Source organism: Ursus maritimus, unplaced genomic scaffold, assembly GCF_017311325.1.
Source record: "Ursus maritimus isolate PB19 unplaced genomic scaffold, ASM1731132v1 scaffold_22, whole genome shotgun sequence".
Lineage (NCBI taxonomy): Eukaryota > Metazoa > Chordata > Mammalia > Carnivora > Ursidae > Ursus > Ursus maritimus.
In genome coordinates, this window is record NW_024424675.1 from 27938049 (window position 1) to 27955705 (window position 17657).

At 42.9% G+C, this 17657-nt stretch overlaps 1 protein-coding gene across 1 annotated transcript in view; it reads left to right on the top strand.

The window, feature by feature from the left end:
* Positions 1 to 93: 93 nt before the first annotated feature.
* DHX35 (DEAH-box helicase 35) overlaps positions 94 to 17657 on the top strand; it is a 63669-nt gene continuing 46105 nt past the window's right edge. Inside the window, exons 1-4 of the mRNA XM_040638309.1 lie at positions 94 to 197; positions 4572 to 4705; positions 8886 to 8978; positions 15337 to 15414. Coding sequence (XP_040494243.1) covers positions 158 to 197; positions 4572 to 4705; positions 8886 to 8978; positions 15337 to 15414 — 345 coding nt within the window. The 5' untranslated portion in view covers positions 94 to 157. The remainder of the gene's footprint in view (positions 198 to 4571; positions 4706 to 8885; positions 8979 to 15336; positions 15415 to 17657) is intronic.

Here is a 17657-nt window from a genome sequence, read left to right on the forward strand (position 1 = left end):
GGGGGGGGGGGCGCGGTGGCGGCCACGGGGGCGTGGCCGTAACTCCGCCGGAACTCCGCCGGAACCGCCTGGGCAGAGCCTCCTCGCGGGCCACGCCTCCCGGCCCCTCCGCGCTCAACGGAGGGGTGGAGTCTCCCTCGTGACCTTTCACCCCAGCATGGCTGCGCCCGTGGGACCGGTGAAGTTCTGGCGACCCGGTAAGGCCCTTGGAGAAACGCTGGGCAGATGCGGCGGCCTGACTTTGGTCTTGGCCCCGCAGCCGGCGCCCTGGGGCCTGTGGACCTGCTCGCAGGCCTGACCTCGGCGGCCTGGCCACCGCAGCCTTGGAGCTGGTGGGCTCTGCGGCTCAGGCGCCCACGGTGGTCCCACAGATTCTGGTGTCCGCCCCCTGCCTGAGCAGAAACTCTCTGTGTGACCTTGTTCGAGTCTCAGCTTCCCCGGGCCTCGTTTTCCTCACTCGTGAAGCCTGCCTTGCCTAGCGGTGGGGAAACGCTGAAGCGCCCACGCGTGTCTTGTTACCGCCCTGGGGCTACGCTGGGGCCGGACGGGCGGTGCTGCTCAGGGCTTAAGAGCTCAAGCTGTGGAGTCGGATTGTCTGGGTTCGACTTTTCGCCTGTGCCCTATAGTAGCAGAGTTCCTTTGGGCAAGTCACTTAATTTTTCTGAGCCGTAGCCTTCTCACCTGTGAAACGGTAGAATAATAACTATCCTGTAGGCTTGAATAACGAGCACGGCGCCTTGTCTGACCCAGACTAAGTACTCATAAAAAAGGGAAAGTGCCTTATTTTGTTTTAGGGTAATTCTTGCCCATCTTGAGTGTCTACCAGAAAGTGACCACCCTCCTTCGTATTGGCTGTCACCCGCTTTCTCTCTCAGGAAAACACGAATGTTAGTCACAAAATGCTTTGCCTGATGTGTTTTAGTTTCCTTGTTAATCAGGCTTTTATTGAATGTGTACTTGTCAGATCCTGCTAGATGCCTTGCTTCCTCCCCTTTCATCAGTTTCTTGTGAAAAACAAAAGTTTCTTAACAGTTAACCAGCTTGCATTTTTCCACCACCTGCGCCTCTGCAGGTCTGGGTGTGCAAAGTATATTGCAGCAAAAATGAAATAAGATGGAGAAAGTAATACAGGGAAAGCTTTTAAAGGGTATTTTAGAGTGGTGTCCTGAGATACTAACCATGCACATACTGTGATGTGGGAGACAAGCCCAAGCAAGGGATGTGTTAATGCTTTTTAAAAATCTGTGGATTGTTCCTTAATGACAGTTTTATTCAGTATTTCAAATCATTAACCAGTTATCTATCCTGAATTTTATTTGCAGCCAGAACTAAGATTGAATTAGGTAATGAGATATTCTCTATTTTATTTATTCAAACCTTTAATAACAGGTCAAAGTGTTAAATACAATAAAGGCGCAAATGAATTGTTGCTAATCAGAACAGGATACTACTTTGGTTAAAGAACACGGGGTTACTCGAAGAGTTCTGTTCCTTTATTTAGTTCCTTTGTTGAAGGTGTACTTATTGAACACCCAACCTTGTGATCAGGAGGGAAATACAGATGACCAGGCCGCTGCTCTGCTCTCAAGATTTATTGTTTTTTTCCTCTCTCTCTCAGTTATAATGTGAAGTTAGATATCCTTCAGAAGAGATATTAACGTGAGGCAGGAAGAAGTGGTGGTAAGGGAGATAGGTTCTACGAGTCAGACTGTAAAGCTATCCTTGACTGCCATTTACTAATCTGCCATTTACTAACTTGGCAAAGTCACTTAAGTGCTCAGAGTCTCAGTGACCTCGTCTGTAAATTGGGCATAACAACACCTACTCAAAGGATTGTTTTGAGGTTTAAATGAGAATACATGTAAAGCTCTTAGTACTGGATACATATTAACTATTATAATTACACAGAGGCATAGAAGAGAGGGAAAGATGAATATGTGGATAAGAAGTACTTCATACAGATAGTGATATTTTCGCGGTGAACTGTGAAGCACAGATAAGGTTTTGTTCCTTGGAGAGGTAGGAATATGGAGCTCTGGGCAAAGGGTGCAGCATGACCAAGGCAAAGTGTGCCTCAGGAATGTCCAGAAAACCAAAATAATTGAGTAGTGAGATGGTGTTAAGTGATAGGGTATATTTTGGGGTAAAGCAGGAGATAACGCTATTCTGTTTCTAGTTCATTAGTTAAAAAAAAAAGTGCTGGTCATGACCCCGCTACATTCATTTCATAACCCACTAATGGGGCATCACTCAAATCGAAAAATTGAATTGAAAAAATTGAAAGTAGAGGGAATGCTGGGTGGGGGTGGTTGGGGGGTGCTGTTGTCAGCCTTGTTTTGTATGTGGAGAAATGAAGGCATTTCTGGTTTGCAGGATTACAAACTTGTTTCTCCCTTAAGTATAGAGAATGTTCTCAAGAGAAAGGCAACCACAGGCAGTCAGAATGGACCGTGGGATGTATATAGAGGGGAGGCAGTCCTGATTTGGCTGAATGAAGTCCTTTGTAAGGAGGAGATGTACTCCTTATTGATTGACAGTGGCTCTTATAAAACATCACGTGACAGAGTGTACTGAGTGGACTTGGCTGTAGGCTAGAGACAGGGAGGGGTGGGGAAGTGAAGAAGACACTGGGGTGGATTAAACCCTGGTGTGGGAGGAAGAGACCTTGCAGGAACAATGCTAACATTGCTTTAAGACAGGCTGGAAAGGTTTAAAACGTGTTTTGAAAAGGAGTGAATTTGCAACAAAAAGAGAGCGGATGAGGATGAGGTATTCTTTGCAGTCATTTTCTTGGGGAAGGCTTATAAGAAGTTATTTAGATGTGGCGATAATAAGGGAAGAAAGGAAACCTGCCTCTTTGAGCTCAGGCTCTGTTCCAGGTCCTGCTCTGTCTTTTATCTTGTTGAAAGGAAGGTCAGCATTTTGGCAAAAACAATATATCAGTGTCCCACTCACCCGCTTTTTGGCAATCTTGGACTTCTGGAACACAACTGTGTTCCTAGAAATGAAAAGGAATTTGAGATCTGTGACAATGACTCTAAACTTAGCTCTAGGGGGTCTAGGGACCACTAGCATTTTGTATCCAGATACATTACATTCTGGTGTGTTTTTCAGGAGAGGGAGTCCATAGCCTTTATTAGATTGTCAAAGGGATTTGGGACCTCCAAAAAATGTCAGAATAAATCACAATCACTGGGCTAAAGGTGCTTGTCATAAAGCCCCTTTGCTTTTACATGGCATCAGACTCTGAGTTCAGAAGTCCTGAGAGATGATAATTACCCCTGTAGTGCCCCCAGCAGAAGGCTGTGTGGCCCGTGTTTGAACTTCCAGGGAGGGTTTTTTTATTTTATTTTATGATTCACAAAAGCATTACACCCCAGTGCTCAACAGCTCTAGCTTTTGAAAATAGCTTCCTTGTGTCGCCTTGAATTCCAAACCATGTGTCACTTATTACTCTTAGTTCTGTCCAGGGGCTACATAAACAAATTGGCATGAAAAGTTCTGAAAGCTGATCATAAAAATTGAACCCATGTTCCTCTTAAGGCATTTTCTTTCAAAGGCTAAAATCCGTGGTACCTTGAAGAGTTTTGCATGATGGGTTACGGCCTCCCTATTCTTCACCATGCGGAGCACCAGTTTGTCATTGTTCTTACCAAGCAGCTGTTATGGAAAGCTGTTGTTTATTCGGCTCAGCACAGTGGTTTCTTGGAACGGTACTTCACACCCAAGCACTCCAGTTCTGTGATTCCAAATGGGGGCTGCCTTCTCCTGCATCCCGCTCCACTGGCCATGGTTGGTTGGATCAGGCTGGTTTTTGGACCTAAGCTGGGGGAAGAGGAGCCTTCCCCCCCTCCAGACCACACACACAGGGGTCTCCCAAACCCCCTTGCTGAGTCTTTTACTTTCTCCTTAGCACGTATTACCACTGCCTGCATGGAGGAGGGGTAAAAGGAACAAGTAAGCCCCACGAGGGTAGGGCGTAGCATCTGGAGTGTTCCCTGTGGTTTATCTCACCCTTCAGTCCTTGTCGGGTGAGTGCCTGGATGGTGGGGAGTTGTGAGCCTGAACAGCCTTGATTCCAGCTCCTACTGAGGAGCCAGACTTAGGGACCAAGAGGAGCTGGTTGAGAGGCGCTGGGATGCGAAAAGGAGCCAGCCAAGGCAGCATCTGTGTCCCCGGGCCTTGCTGCCGTCCTGCAGCAGCAGCACTCCTGTGCCTCAGCCAGTTCCCACTGGGTTTCTGTCGCTTGTATGAGTGGTAATTAATATAACAGGTCGGGGCCAGACCTGAAAACTTTGTCCTCTGGAGTGCAGTTACGTGTGGCCAGTTGGGAGCCCGGTGGGATGCTGCTCTCTGCTCTTGATGCCGCGGTGAAGCTTTTAGGGAAGATTTTTGTGTTCTCCTAGGTCCTTTCCTCGATGCTTTCCTGAAGTTAAAGGTTAGTATCTCCTAGTAGTTTGAGGTACAATGCATGGCTTGTGTTGTATCCTTGCCTTCGAATTTGTAACGTCTGCATATTTCTTTGTCCATTGGTTGCATCAGAGAAGCTGAGAAAAGCATTTCTGTTACAGGTACAGAGGGACCAGGTGTGAGCATCTCTGAAGAGAGACAGAGTCTAGCTGAAAACTCAGCCGCCACCGTGGTCTACAATCCCTACGCTGCGCTTTCTATAGAGCAGCAGAGGCAGAAGCTGCCAGTGTTCAAGGTACGCCGAACAAGCATGCGTGGTCGGGCGACCTGAAGCAGTGTGCGGTGGCCGCAGACTTGGTACCGACGTCAGTCACGGCCTCTTCCTCTTAGCGATTCCGTAGGACACAGTGAGCTCGGATCCGCCCTTATCCGAGGGGATGAACTTCAGAATATGTGTGTGTTACTTAACCACATGAATCTTGAAAGTCCTTAACATTTTCTTAGGTAGATGTTGTTACAAATTGAAAAACTGGAAGAGGTGGAATGACATTCTTTTCCCCCCTCTTGGCTTTCAATTACGGACAAACTCAGACATACAGGAGAGTAGAGAAAACAGCACAATGAACTGTGCCTCCAGCTTCAACAGATTACTAGCGTATGGCCAATGTTAGCTTTCTTTTTAAAGGCGAATTTCTTTAAACGAGACTAATTGGAGATCTGAGGAGGATTCTGTGGAAGACGTTAACTCCCACTGACGCAGTGACGGGGTTTGGGTGGTTATCCTGTACTGTGTTCTCATCCAGCACTTGCTTTCATTGGTCTCACGAAATGGACGTATGTTCATCTCACAAGAGACCAACGCATAAACTAGAATTCAGAATACGTTTGTTTGTCACCGTAGTTCTCCGGTGCAGACATGGTCCATGGGCTCACTTTCTCTGTATTGCCAAGACCACATGGGAAGCCAGATGGTAATCAGGAAGTGAGCTCTAGGCCAAAGGCCATTTAGATAGAGCTGAAGAATGTTTCTTTCATACAGCCCCTGATGAAGGGTGTTGCGCTTTCCCAGCCTCACGTGATGCCCCTGGAATGACCCGAGTAGGTGTGGCCACCAGCACCCGTGGCTCTCTCTTTTTCTCCTGGACGGTGCTGGGGGAAAGCTGCCAAGTTCTCACACTAATGGAGTCACTTTGTCTAGACTGTGCTAATAATTCCTCTTCTATTAATATGTGCTTTCTCCACATGGATTCAAAATGAATCTTTCTTAATTTAGGCAAGTCACCTTGATTCGAGTTTTATGTGACCCATAACATTTTAGTCACTCACTGGCATTTCGGGGTTTCTCCCTCTCGTGATTAACCTCATCCAGTAAGTGTGAGTGTAAGCTGGTTTGCCTCTCAGGAGATAAGATTATAGGTTCACTGTTGCTGCCTCACTGTTGAGGGACCCAGTGTGAGTGCTGGGGAAGTATCAGGATTCTGGAGCTAGACTTTAGAGCTCAGACCCAAGCCTCGTTGTTTTCGTGCTGTGTGGCCTTGCTTCACCGTCTGAGCCTCTGCATTGTTATCTGTAATATGGGGCCAATAGCACCTGCCTCACAGTATCGTTACGAGGCCCAGATGAGATAATCCACGTAGAGCATTTAGCAAGGTACCTGATACATCGTAAGTGTTCAAGTACAAAGATAATTACTGTTCACCAAGTACTTAATTTTGGCCTTTTCTTGACTGTTCTTCATCCTCCAACTGAACGTACAAGATACGATAAATGAAACAAATGAAAAAGTAATCAAGGTTTAACATATTGATGGAAGTTAAAATGCTATGGGTTATTGGTAAAAACCAAAACAGAATTTAAGCATATTGGCTCTTATGAGATGTTAAAGATAAATCTGGAAGACGAAAAGGGTGAAAGTGACCCATTCACCAACCCCTCCCCTATTTAAAACCAAAAGTAGCTTTAAAAACCGAAATTGAGACTAGAGGGGCAATACATTTCAAGTCACTCCCTTTTCCCTGCTGCCATTACAAGGCAGCTTTCTCCTCGACTGCCTCCCGTAGGCTGACGGTCTTGCTGTGGTCTGGACACTGCTATGCAGGATGGTCTCTCATTCCCTTACATGCTGCCTCCCTGAAGCTCAGTCCCCTCCTCCACACCAGCCCTTCTCCATTTCCCTGCTTGCGCCCATGGGCACTACTGTCATTTTCGTGGTCTCCGGACTGGAAACCTTGTCATGTCTCTCTCGAATGTCACAGGTTGGACCTTCTCCATGTGCAGCCCTTCGTATCTGGTATGTGAGGTGTGAGTTACTGCCTTCAGTTTTCTCCTGTTCAGTCTCGTCTGGTGTAGCACTGACAGCCCAGCCAGCCCCCCAGGGAAGGTCCAGACCCTCGCTCTGAATGCACGGCTTTCCGCAGGGAAGCCCGGACTACCTGTCTCATAACTCATTTCCAAACCATAACTGGAGCCTTTTGTGGGCTCTTGATGATGCCCTTGGATAGAGTTTGTATTGTTTGCTTGTTTCCATCTTCTTTCTTTTGCTTATGTTATTTCCCTTTCCTGGAATGCCTTGTCTGTTTCTGTCTATTAAGATTATCTTTCAAGTTTTCCTTGACTGTCTACCATCCATCCATCTATCCATTCACCCACCCATTGGTTGGATCTACCATTCACAGAATACCTGCAAAGATCCCAAACCTTTCACCTTTCCCTCCCCAAAACGAAAGAAAGCACCAAGTCCAGGCAACTGACAGAAAAGTGTCTAGACACTAGTGCTGACCACCGGCAGCAGGATCTGCGTGGGGGGGCGGGGGAGGGGCTTGAGAAATGCAGATTCCTGGGCCCTATCAGACGCCTACTGAATCAGAAACCCTGGGAATAGGGCTAGGAATCTTCATTTCTGACAAATAGCCTAAGAGGGTTTCACACTAAGATGTGAGAACTGTATACTTAGCTCCCAAATAACACCAAATTCAAAAACCCAGAGCAGCCAATACCTTAGTGCGGCAGTTCGGCAGCATGTTCGCTCTCCCAGTCCTCACCACGTTGTTGGTGCCCATTCACACGGGCCGAGCAGTAGTCAGTGGGGGTACTCGGCAGGGTTTACTTCATTCCAGGTCAGGTATTTATGGAATACCTTCATGACTTTCCAGACCACTAGGTGCATCTCTCAGCAAATGTGGGTACAAAAATACAGTCTGAAGCGAAGTAGATAGGATGTTGGAATGATCTCTCGAGTTTTCTGCTCACACCGAATGGGTAAAGGAAGGCTCAGTTGAAATATAGGTGTAACCTATGGGTGCTTTATTACGAACTTGGATTTAGAGGTAGAGGTGAAAGCATATTCTTTTTGTCTTTTTTTCCCCCCGTTAAAAAATGTAAGAATTTGTAATTAGATAATACATAATTTGTAAGAAATGTAAAGGTCTCCTTCACACTCTTGCTCCCCAGCTACCCTGTTCTGCTCATGGAAACGGTACAATGACCAGTTTTTTGTTTTGTTTTATTGTCTGCAAAGATAGCTTGTACAAAGCATATATGTATCCTTTCTTTAAAAACACAAATGGTAGTATATTTTTTACAATGTTTTGCACCTTGAGTTCCTCTCTTAGCATATCTTGCTGACCATACCATATCAGTACAAATAGACCTTTGTTCTTTTTTTAAAAATTCAATTAATTAATGTAGTTTATTATTAGTTTCAGAGGTGGAGTTCAGTGATTCATCAGTCTTATATAATACCCAGTGCTCATTACATCACGTGCTCTTCTTAATGTCCATCACCCAGTCACCCCATCCCTCTGCCCCCTCCCCAAGCAACCCTCAGTTTGTTTCCTGTAGACATTTGTTCTTTTTAACACCTGTGTATATTCCATTGGTGGAGTGTTTCGTAATTGATTTAACCCTGTTGATGAACATTTAGACTGAATTTTTGGCTATTATAAACAACACTTCAGTGACTATGCTTGTTCATATGTATTCTTAGTATGTCTGTAGTATAACTTCTTATAAGTAAAAATCTTGAATTAAAGGTATGTGAATTGTATATTTTGGTAAATTATTGGTCTCAATTGCACTTGTTTCAGTTTATACGGACACCAACACTGTCTGTGAGATGGAAATATATTTTGATAGTTCTTTTTAAAATTTACTTTCCTGGGGCGCCTGGGTGGCTCAGTCGTTAAGCGTCTGCCTTCGGCTCAGGGCGTGATCCCAGCATTCTGGGATCGAGCCCCACATCAGGCTCCTCCACGGGGAGCCTGCTTCTTCCTCTCACACTCCCCCCGCTTGTGTTCCCTCTCTCACTGGCTGTCTCTCTCTCTCTCAAATAAATAAAATCTGTAAAAAAATAAAATAAAATAAAATAAAATTTACTTTCCTTTGGCAAACAGCTCATTTCATAATGTTTAAATATCTTTGTTTAGGTCTTTTGAGAAAACGTATGCCTCTTTACAATGTACGGTTCTCTTTTTCAGCTTAGGAATCATATATTATACTTGGTAGAAAACTATCAGACAGTGGTGATTGTTGGAGAGACGGGATGTGGGAAAAGCACGCAGATCCCGCAAGTGAGTATATACTTAAATGTGTCTTTGCACTTACACTTGGCTGGAAGGGTTTTGTAACTTGAGAACTCTCTTTACTATAACTTGCTTTTTAAAGATGTTCTGTCAGAAAATATTCAACCCAACTAGATATTTTTTATTCAACTTTTGGCTCTTGTGATTGATTAGCGTTGAAGTAACAGTCGTCTTTGATTTATTATAATTCCAAAATAATGATTGAATAGCCCTACTCTGAAAGGAACAGTAGGGACTCCTTCAAAGAGGTATAATGCCTGGCTTTTGTCCTCAAGTACTTACAATTGAAGAGGAGGGTGAAATGAATGAATACTGCTCTAGTTGTAAATAAAAATGGACTACCAAAGAATCACATGGTACTGTGGAAGGAGCCCCCGTTACAAGGCAAACCCCTGTTTGGTGTGGACAGCAGTGGACAGAAGGATCGGGAAAGGCCTTGTACAAAAAAATAACATTTGAAGTAGACTTTGAACGACCAGTGGGAGCTGGGCAGGAAGATGTTCTCATCCAGGGAATGTTGTGGTCAGAGATACTGGGGTGTGAGAAGTGTCTGGGACTCAGCAATTGCTGGGAAAGACAGGATGAGGTCAGAGTGTGTCTTATGAGCCTTGACTTGGAGGGTGTAGAATGATATGTAAGTGGTCAGGGATGAGAGTCATTGCAGGTTTTTCTTTCCTTTTTAATGTAGATTTTTATTGAATTATAAAATGTATGTCACAAAGTACTTATATTTGTACAGCTTGATAAACTTTCACAAGTGAATACATATGTGTTGCCAGCACCCAGATCAAGAAACGTAACAAACATTACCAGAGCCCCAGAAGTCCCCTTGTGTCCCCTTCTGGTCTCCTGCCCTCTCTTCCTGCTTCCTGTGCAACACACAAGGGTGTCTCTCATTCTGGCTTCTAACACCGTAGATTATTTCTATTTTTGAACTTGTAGGAAGAGTTAATATAGCTTCTTTTGCCCAACCCAATAATGGATTTGGGCTGTGGCCCAGGCACAGGTATTTCTTAAAAGATCCCCGGTGATTAATGTGCGGTTAGGGAAAGGTAAGGAGAAGGGAACGGACAGCGGTAGAGAAAGGACAGCAGAGCATGTAGTGGCCTGGAGGGAAACATATGTGCAGGTGGTATCAAGACCCTAGCAAATTACTTGATTCTTACAGACACAGAACAGCGGCCATGTTGAATTACTGAGAGATTATCAAAGGGCAGTAATAATCATTACCATCGTCATCATCATTATCAAGCAAGTGATAAGTAAGTGCTTTGTAAAGTGGTCACTTTGCATATATTAATCTGTTTAGTCCTCGTGACCCTGCACAGCAGGTACTTTTACAGTTGAAGACATTAGAGAGCAGCGATGTAGAGGAGGGGACACAGAACAGGGTGAAAGATGGGCCACATGAGTTGAGATGGTCTCAGTTTGTTTAGGAGTAAGTCTGTTTGGTTATTTAGTCAGCTCAATATAACTGTTATGTTAACAAAGAACTTGAAAATCTCAGTGGCTTAAGAACACAAAGGTTTATTTCTACCTCCTATTATGTGGTCTTCTTGGGTTGATGACCCAAGATGGCTCCTCCACGTCACTGGGACCGAGGATGAGGCCCAGCTCTTATGTGGGGCTTTGGGTGAATGGCAGGATTAGGAGATGGCTCAAGTTTTAGAACTTGTGACTGGAAGTGGGACTTCTGTTCACGTTTTTTTGGACAAGGCAGGTTTCATGGCCAGGCCTGGTAGCAGTGGGGTGGCAGTGTGTGGAATCCTCCCACTGGGGTGGGTGGCAGATATTTGGATCTGTGATACGGTACAGCAAAACGATCTGGTCGTTTTCCCCAGCAAGGCTTAGCTGCCAGGGAACAGAGAGCGCCCGCTGAGGGGGGCGTCCAGGGAAAGAATGGCCTGGAGATGAAAGAGCAGGGTCTGAGAATCCAGCCTGGGCAATGTGGCAGCGAACAAAGGTAATTTTTTTTTAATTTTGAAGGAATATTTAATAGATTCACATGGTTTAAAATTCAAGAGATGCGAAAGGACATAAAAAGAGAAAGATCTGTCTTCTGCCCTGTCTTCTGATGCTCATTTCCTTTATGCAGATATAACTGATGTCGTTAGTTCCTCAGAGATTGTCTTAACTTCATTTATAAGAAGTGTGTGTGTGTGTGTGTGTGTGTGTGTGTGTATCTCCTCTTTAAAACACAAATAGGTAGCATCTGTGCATGCTTTAATGTACTGTTTTTTCCCCCCACTTAATGTATCATTTTTCAGTTGCATAGATTGCACATAATTTATTTTACCAATTCCCAGTTGATAAGCATTTGGGTTCTTTCCAGTTTTGTATTATCACAGAGATGCAGTGAGTCAATTTGCATAGAATTTTGCACATGTATGGGTATACTTACAGAATAAATACAGTAGTTATGGAGTTGCTGGATCAGAGAGCATATACATTTGAATTTAATTGCTTTTAAGAAACTGTTTCCTTATAAGCACTGTGTTTTTTGAATACATTCACATGGTACAAAATTCAAAAAGCACAAGAGAATAACGGTGAAGCGTGAATCTCCTAAGCTTTGCTGATAAACTAGACTGGGTCGTTGTGATAGTTGGTTGTATTATTGGTCTGAATACCGACCACCCCTCTTGTGGAAGGATCGTCCCTTTTTCCTCACCACGCAGCTTTTCTTCTCTGAGACCAGCACAACTTCTTGTGATGCTAATTTGAGTTACGGCGTAGGAATATTGGACAGGCTGAGGAGCTGAAGGTCACGGCAAGAACGTGGAGCAGGTTTTTCTCAACGCACCATCTCAACGCTGGATTTATATAATGTCTTTCCTTGGAAAAGTACTGCATGCTGAAGCACCAAACACCAGTTTTGAAATTTCACAAACTATTTGTGGAACCCAGATGATATTTTTTTTCCCAGAGCTCTGTCAAAACAATGGACTATGAAAACAAGCTCTTTGCTACCATTTTTATTAGTGCTGTTTTTGATGGAGTGCTTCCTTACCCCACTCCGTAATGAGAACACCAGATTTGGTGACCCTTAAAGAGACTGACGATGGAATTCAGCGTGACGTCCACTGCCTTTTGATAGCGCCACTATTCCTGCTTTTGCAGCATCTTTAAATTTCCATCTGTCAGCAGTCGAAAGCATGCAGGAGTCTGAATCACAGGTGTATCGAGGAGACTGGCTTCATGGGCAGGTTGTTGATTATTATGGAAATTATTTTTCTGTTGCTTACCACTGTTGCTAAGAGATTGACTACAAGTATGTGTGTTTTATTTTGGATGGTACAATTGTGTGGTTATGTGGCAGGGCTGTGGTTTGCCAAGCTTAAATCCCAGCTCTTAGATTTTTACCCAGGTCCTTGGACAAGTTATGTGATCTCTTTGTTTGCTTATCTCTAAATTGTTGATGATGCTCTTACCTTCCTCATAGATTTGTTGTGAGGATTAAATGGGCTAATGCATGCAACCTTGCTCAACACGGTTCCTGGCACCTAATAACGTAGTCTGTGAATCTCAGCTGTTATTTCTTGTGGTTCTGTTTTTGCTTTTGTGTTGATTGGTGTGGTTGGTAGTGTTTTGTGTGTGTATTTAATACAAGAGAGAAAAACTTTACAGTTTTTATAGCAAAAACCTACATTATCTAAAACATGTTGTTCCTTACAGTCATTTTTTTAAACTATTATTTCTAGCTAATTTTGGACTAACAGAACAGTTGCAAAAATAACACAGAATTCCCTTAAACCTCTCCCACCACTTCCTTTGGTGCAGTAATCAAAAGCAGGCATCACCACTGGTACAGCGCGGCAGCTGGGCCACAGGTCTTACGCATCTCTTCAGTGTTCTCACCCGTGTCCTTTTCTAGTTCCGACATCCAGGACCTCATGTTGCAGTGAGTTGTTACGTCTCCCCATGCTTCTCTAGGCTGGGAGAATTTCCTCAGTCTCTCCTCCTCATCCTTCAGGACCTTGACATTTTGGAAGAGTGCTGGGCATTTATATGCTAGAACACCTCTCAGTTTGAATTTGTGTGATGTTTTCTCATGGTTAGAATGAGCTGGTGCATTTTGGGAAAGAATACCACAGAAATGGTGTGTCCTCCTCAGTGCATCGTTGTCGACGGGGTTTGAGGTGCTCATGTCTGACACGTCAAGGTTAACCTTGGTTCAGGTGCCAGGTTTTTGCCTCTAAAGTTACTGTCTTGCCCTTTGTTGGTAGTTGGTAAATATCTTGCAGGGAGATGTTTTCAGACTGTAGATACTCTCCTTCCTGTCAAGCTTTTGCCTCCTAATTTTAGCATCCCTCAGCGGATCTTGTCTGCAGCACTTACTCCGGGGTTTGCTTGATGCTTTTCTATTTCCCTTTTTCCTTCATTAAATGGCATCTTCTCTAAGGAAGAACTGTTCTTTCTCCCTCATTTACTTACTTATTCAGTTATTTATGTACATCAGTGTGGATTCATGGATTTATCTTTTGTTCCGTGGCTTAAGTTCCAGTACTGTCTTCTTTAGTTTGTTACCTTGATCATTAGGAGCTCCTTTAGTTAGGCCCTATGTTCTTTCCTAAACCCTCCATCCTTTTTTTGAATCTTTCCTTACTTTCTAGTACTACAGGGCATTTCAGGCTTATCTTATATTTTCCCTGCACTGGGATCAAACACTTCTCCAAGGAGGCCTGGTTCCTTTACTGGAGAATGGTGTTTAGAAATCAAGAATTGGGTGCTAGGGTGCTCATTGCTACTGAGGTGTCATTGCTATAAGTCTTGGTGGGCAGATTTAGGAAATACATATATGACTACTAATCCCCACACATAAACACATCTGTATATCTGTATCAATCTGTATATGTATTAAAAACCACGAATTTATGCTGATGCTTCTGATTGTAATCCAACACCATAGGGCTCATTATAGCCTTTCCTTGTTTGTAAATTTCTCCTACAGTGAGTAACTCAGTCCTCGTTTTTACAATATGTTAACTTATTTGTTGAATTCTAATATTAACATAAAATAGTTTTAGAATTACTAACCTATACCCCCATTTGGTTATTTGCCAACATTTACTAACTAGATCATGGTTCTCTGTCTTTGGCTTTCCAGCATCCAGTCCAGACGTTGTTTTCCAGTTACTTAGGTTATGTCCTCTCCACTGCCTTTGGTCCCATAACTCATTTGTACTACAGAAAGGGCCATTTGTTAGTGTTTGTATTTCCTCCTAGTTTCCCTTCGCATACATCTTGGTTGGTTTTGTTTATGTTTTGGGCACTTGAAGAGCAATGTGAAGCATGACTGGCTCTAAGAGTCGGAGCTCCCCAGAAACATCTACTTGGAGCATTGTCATTCCCTCTTCATCCCCTGCTGCTCTGTTTTCATTTCTCCTCCTTTCCTCCCAGTCCTCCATAAACAGCCATTCTCTTTAGTTTCTTCTGTTGTTTCTTTTGAACAAATGAGCAGATGAATGTAGTAGCATTTTTAATTTTTTTCCTACTGTAAAATATACATTGTGAAACAGTTTGGACATTATAAACATGTAACTCTGATAACAGCTGTTATCCATGTTGAATTTTAAAAATGTATATGATCAGGGGTGCCTGGGTGGCACAGCGGTTAAGCGTCTGCCTTCGGCTCAGGGCGTGATCCCGGTGTTATGGGATTGAGCCCCACATCAGGCTCCTCTGCTGCGAGCCTGCTTCTTCCTCTCCCACTCCCCCTGCTTGTGTTCCCTCTTTCGCTGGCTGTCTCTATCTCTGTCAAATAAATAAATAAAATCTTAAAAAAAAATGTATATGATCAAATAAATATATAACAAATAAATATGTATAGCAAATAAATACATAAATAAGTCAGATAAATACATACCATTGAATTTTATGTGTACTGATACGTAATGGCATATATACACATGTACAAAATCTGGTTATGTTTATTTAATCTGACAAAAATGTTGTGTATGGTTGATACTTACATTGAGATGTCTCTGTGTTTACTTTAAAATTTTCTGTTCTATAGATTTAGCACTGCTCCGTGTGGCCCATGGATAGTTGTTTATTCCTTCAGGCAGCTCTGGTACTGAAATGTGTAAGACTGGGGAGTCAGAATGTTGAACTTGGGCCTTGGTTCTTTTGATGATCAGCCCTGGTGTGAATGTAAGCAAGTTACTTAACATTGCCAAGCCTCAGATCCCTCATTTGCAAAATAATCTCTAAAACGTCTGCTGGGATAAAAACCAGCTGTTACTAACTTTCTCAGTGATTTTAAGACAATACAGGGTTATCTTGGGAGAAATTGTTTGTGGAGAAGTGGAGTCAGATGCATAGTTAGGTGTGGTTTTATTTGCAGTACCTTGCAGAAGCCGGCTGGACCGCGGAAGGAAGAGTGGTGGGAGTGACCCAGCCTCGAAGAGTGGCTGCTGTTACGGTGAGTTTCTTTTCCATGTTGCAAAAACTCCATCTGTGTCTTCTGTTTCAGTGACTTATTTTTTTCTTGTTTCCTCAAATCCCCAAATGAATATGGTGTGGCTCCTAGAGTGTTTAATTCTTTAGTCGAAAAAGAACTACGACCTGCTTATTTTTGTAAAATTGACACCTGTACATTAGAAATTCTTAAGTAGTGATAAAGTCAGAGGAAGTCAAAACAAAGAAAAAATAAATAAAATGTCACCACCCAGCGAAAACCTTGTGAGCATTTGTGAACATCATTCCAAGCTTTGCTGTTATGTTCACATGAAGCTGCGTGGTGCATTGATGGATAGAAGTAATTCTACAGAAATGGGATGCCAGCTATACATTTGCTTTTGTTGAATTTCACAAAAGGGGAAACTGAAGTGAAACAGGAGTAGTTACTGAACTTTGGAGAAATATGTGTTCACCACATGAGAATGTATGGAAGCTTGAAAACTAGGAAACAAGATGATAGAAAGCTTTATGATGTGACTTGTTTTTGAAACTGTTACAGGTAGTTTCCTGTTACAGAAGAACAAAGGCGTGCTTATTCTTTCTGCATTTCTCCCTCTGTTTGTTATAGATGCAGTGCTATGACTTTCATTTCAAGGGCATAAGTGCATGTTCTGTAACAATTCTAGTTTAAATAGATGCAGTGTTCATCACTAATTCTCTACCATGGTTTTGCTAACCTTGAATGGTTCATTTTGCCGTAGCCTGAGAATGTTTGGTTGTGGTGTTTGTTATGAAACGCTGGCTTTGCCCTCTCTTCCCCTGGGAACTGTGCAGACGTTGTGCACCGCCCTTTGACACGGAGGATCACTGTGCAGAAGTCTGAGTTCCAGCGGGCTCTCTCACCACTTCCTTCCTGGCTCCCTTTTCCTGCTTGGATGCTTATAAGCTTGTTCTTGTGCCAAGTATCTTGATGCTGATTGTTCAGTCTCATTTTTTCTTAAATATGAAAGAACTTTGAGTCTTCAGGTTTAAATCTTGGGTTTTCTTCTGTTATATCTTCTCATATATGTTCTTCTTTTTTTTAAGGGCATCATCTGAGTGTGTATTAAATCTCCTTTGTTTTTAGTATTTATCACCATCTCTGGAATCATCTGCTCTTTTCCAGTTTCTTTTGTAAGGTGTCTCTAAGCCTGTTCACAATGTTCATGATTGTTTTTAGTCAAAGGTATCCTGTTTTGGTTCCTTTATATGTCTACCTGGGTCTCATAATCACTTCTTTGAGTCACTTTTTTTTTTTCTTTAAAAGAGAAGTGAATATGTAGAATGGGAGGAGATATTACAATACATTACAGATCGAAAAGCTGATAATATGACAACATTTAAAAAAATCCAGAAGAGTAACATAACAAATGGGGACATGTAGAAAGAGTAAGTGTGCCTTTGCTCTTTTGTAACAGGATACTACCTGTAACAATTTCAAATGTGCCTGACACATTGCTTTTTTTTTTTTTTCTTTTTTTTTTTTAAAGAGAGAATTCATGAGAGGGGTGGTGGGGGTGGTGGTGGAGAGAATCTTAAACAGTCTCCGTTTTCAGTGCAGAGCCCAGTGTGGGGCTTGATCTTATGACCCTGAAATCATGACCTGAGCCTAAATCAAGAGTTGGATGCTTAACCTACTGAGTCACCCATGTACCACCTGCCTGACACATTTCTGTAAATCTTTTTCTCCTGCAGTTGTTGGCTACATTCTCATGGGTCACCTCTTCACGTGAGAATGATTTTCTGTTCTTTTCTTATGGAGGGAGTAGAGCAATATTTTAGTGTTTCCCTAACATAGTTGATTCAGATTTGCTTTTTATTATTGCCACTGTGGAAAAGTTTCTTTAACTTTATAACTGGTTGTTTGTAGCATTGTATAAATTTGGTGATTGTTCTCAAATTTGAGAAAAGCCTCTCACGTGTCTGTCATATCCGAGCTATGAGTTTTGGGGGACCTCTGCAGACTGGCTTCTGACCTGTCCATTTCAGACCTTGTGTCTCCTTGACTGTCCTTTGACTTTGTCTTTCTGCCTTAAGCTGTTTTTAGCTCAAGCTTATGGTTTCTTTGAAACTGGATTCCTTTAACTGAATTCTGCTGTTTCTTTGGAAAATACTTTTAAAGTTTCTTTTTAAACTGCTTGTTTTCCTGTCTTTCTTTCCTTCTTGGTCAGCTTTAATGCAGTGGGCTGGCGTTCGGACTTTGATCATAATTACTTATCTTTGAGT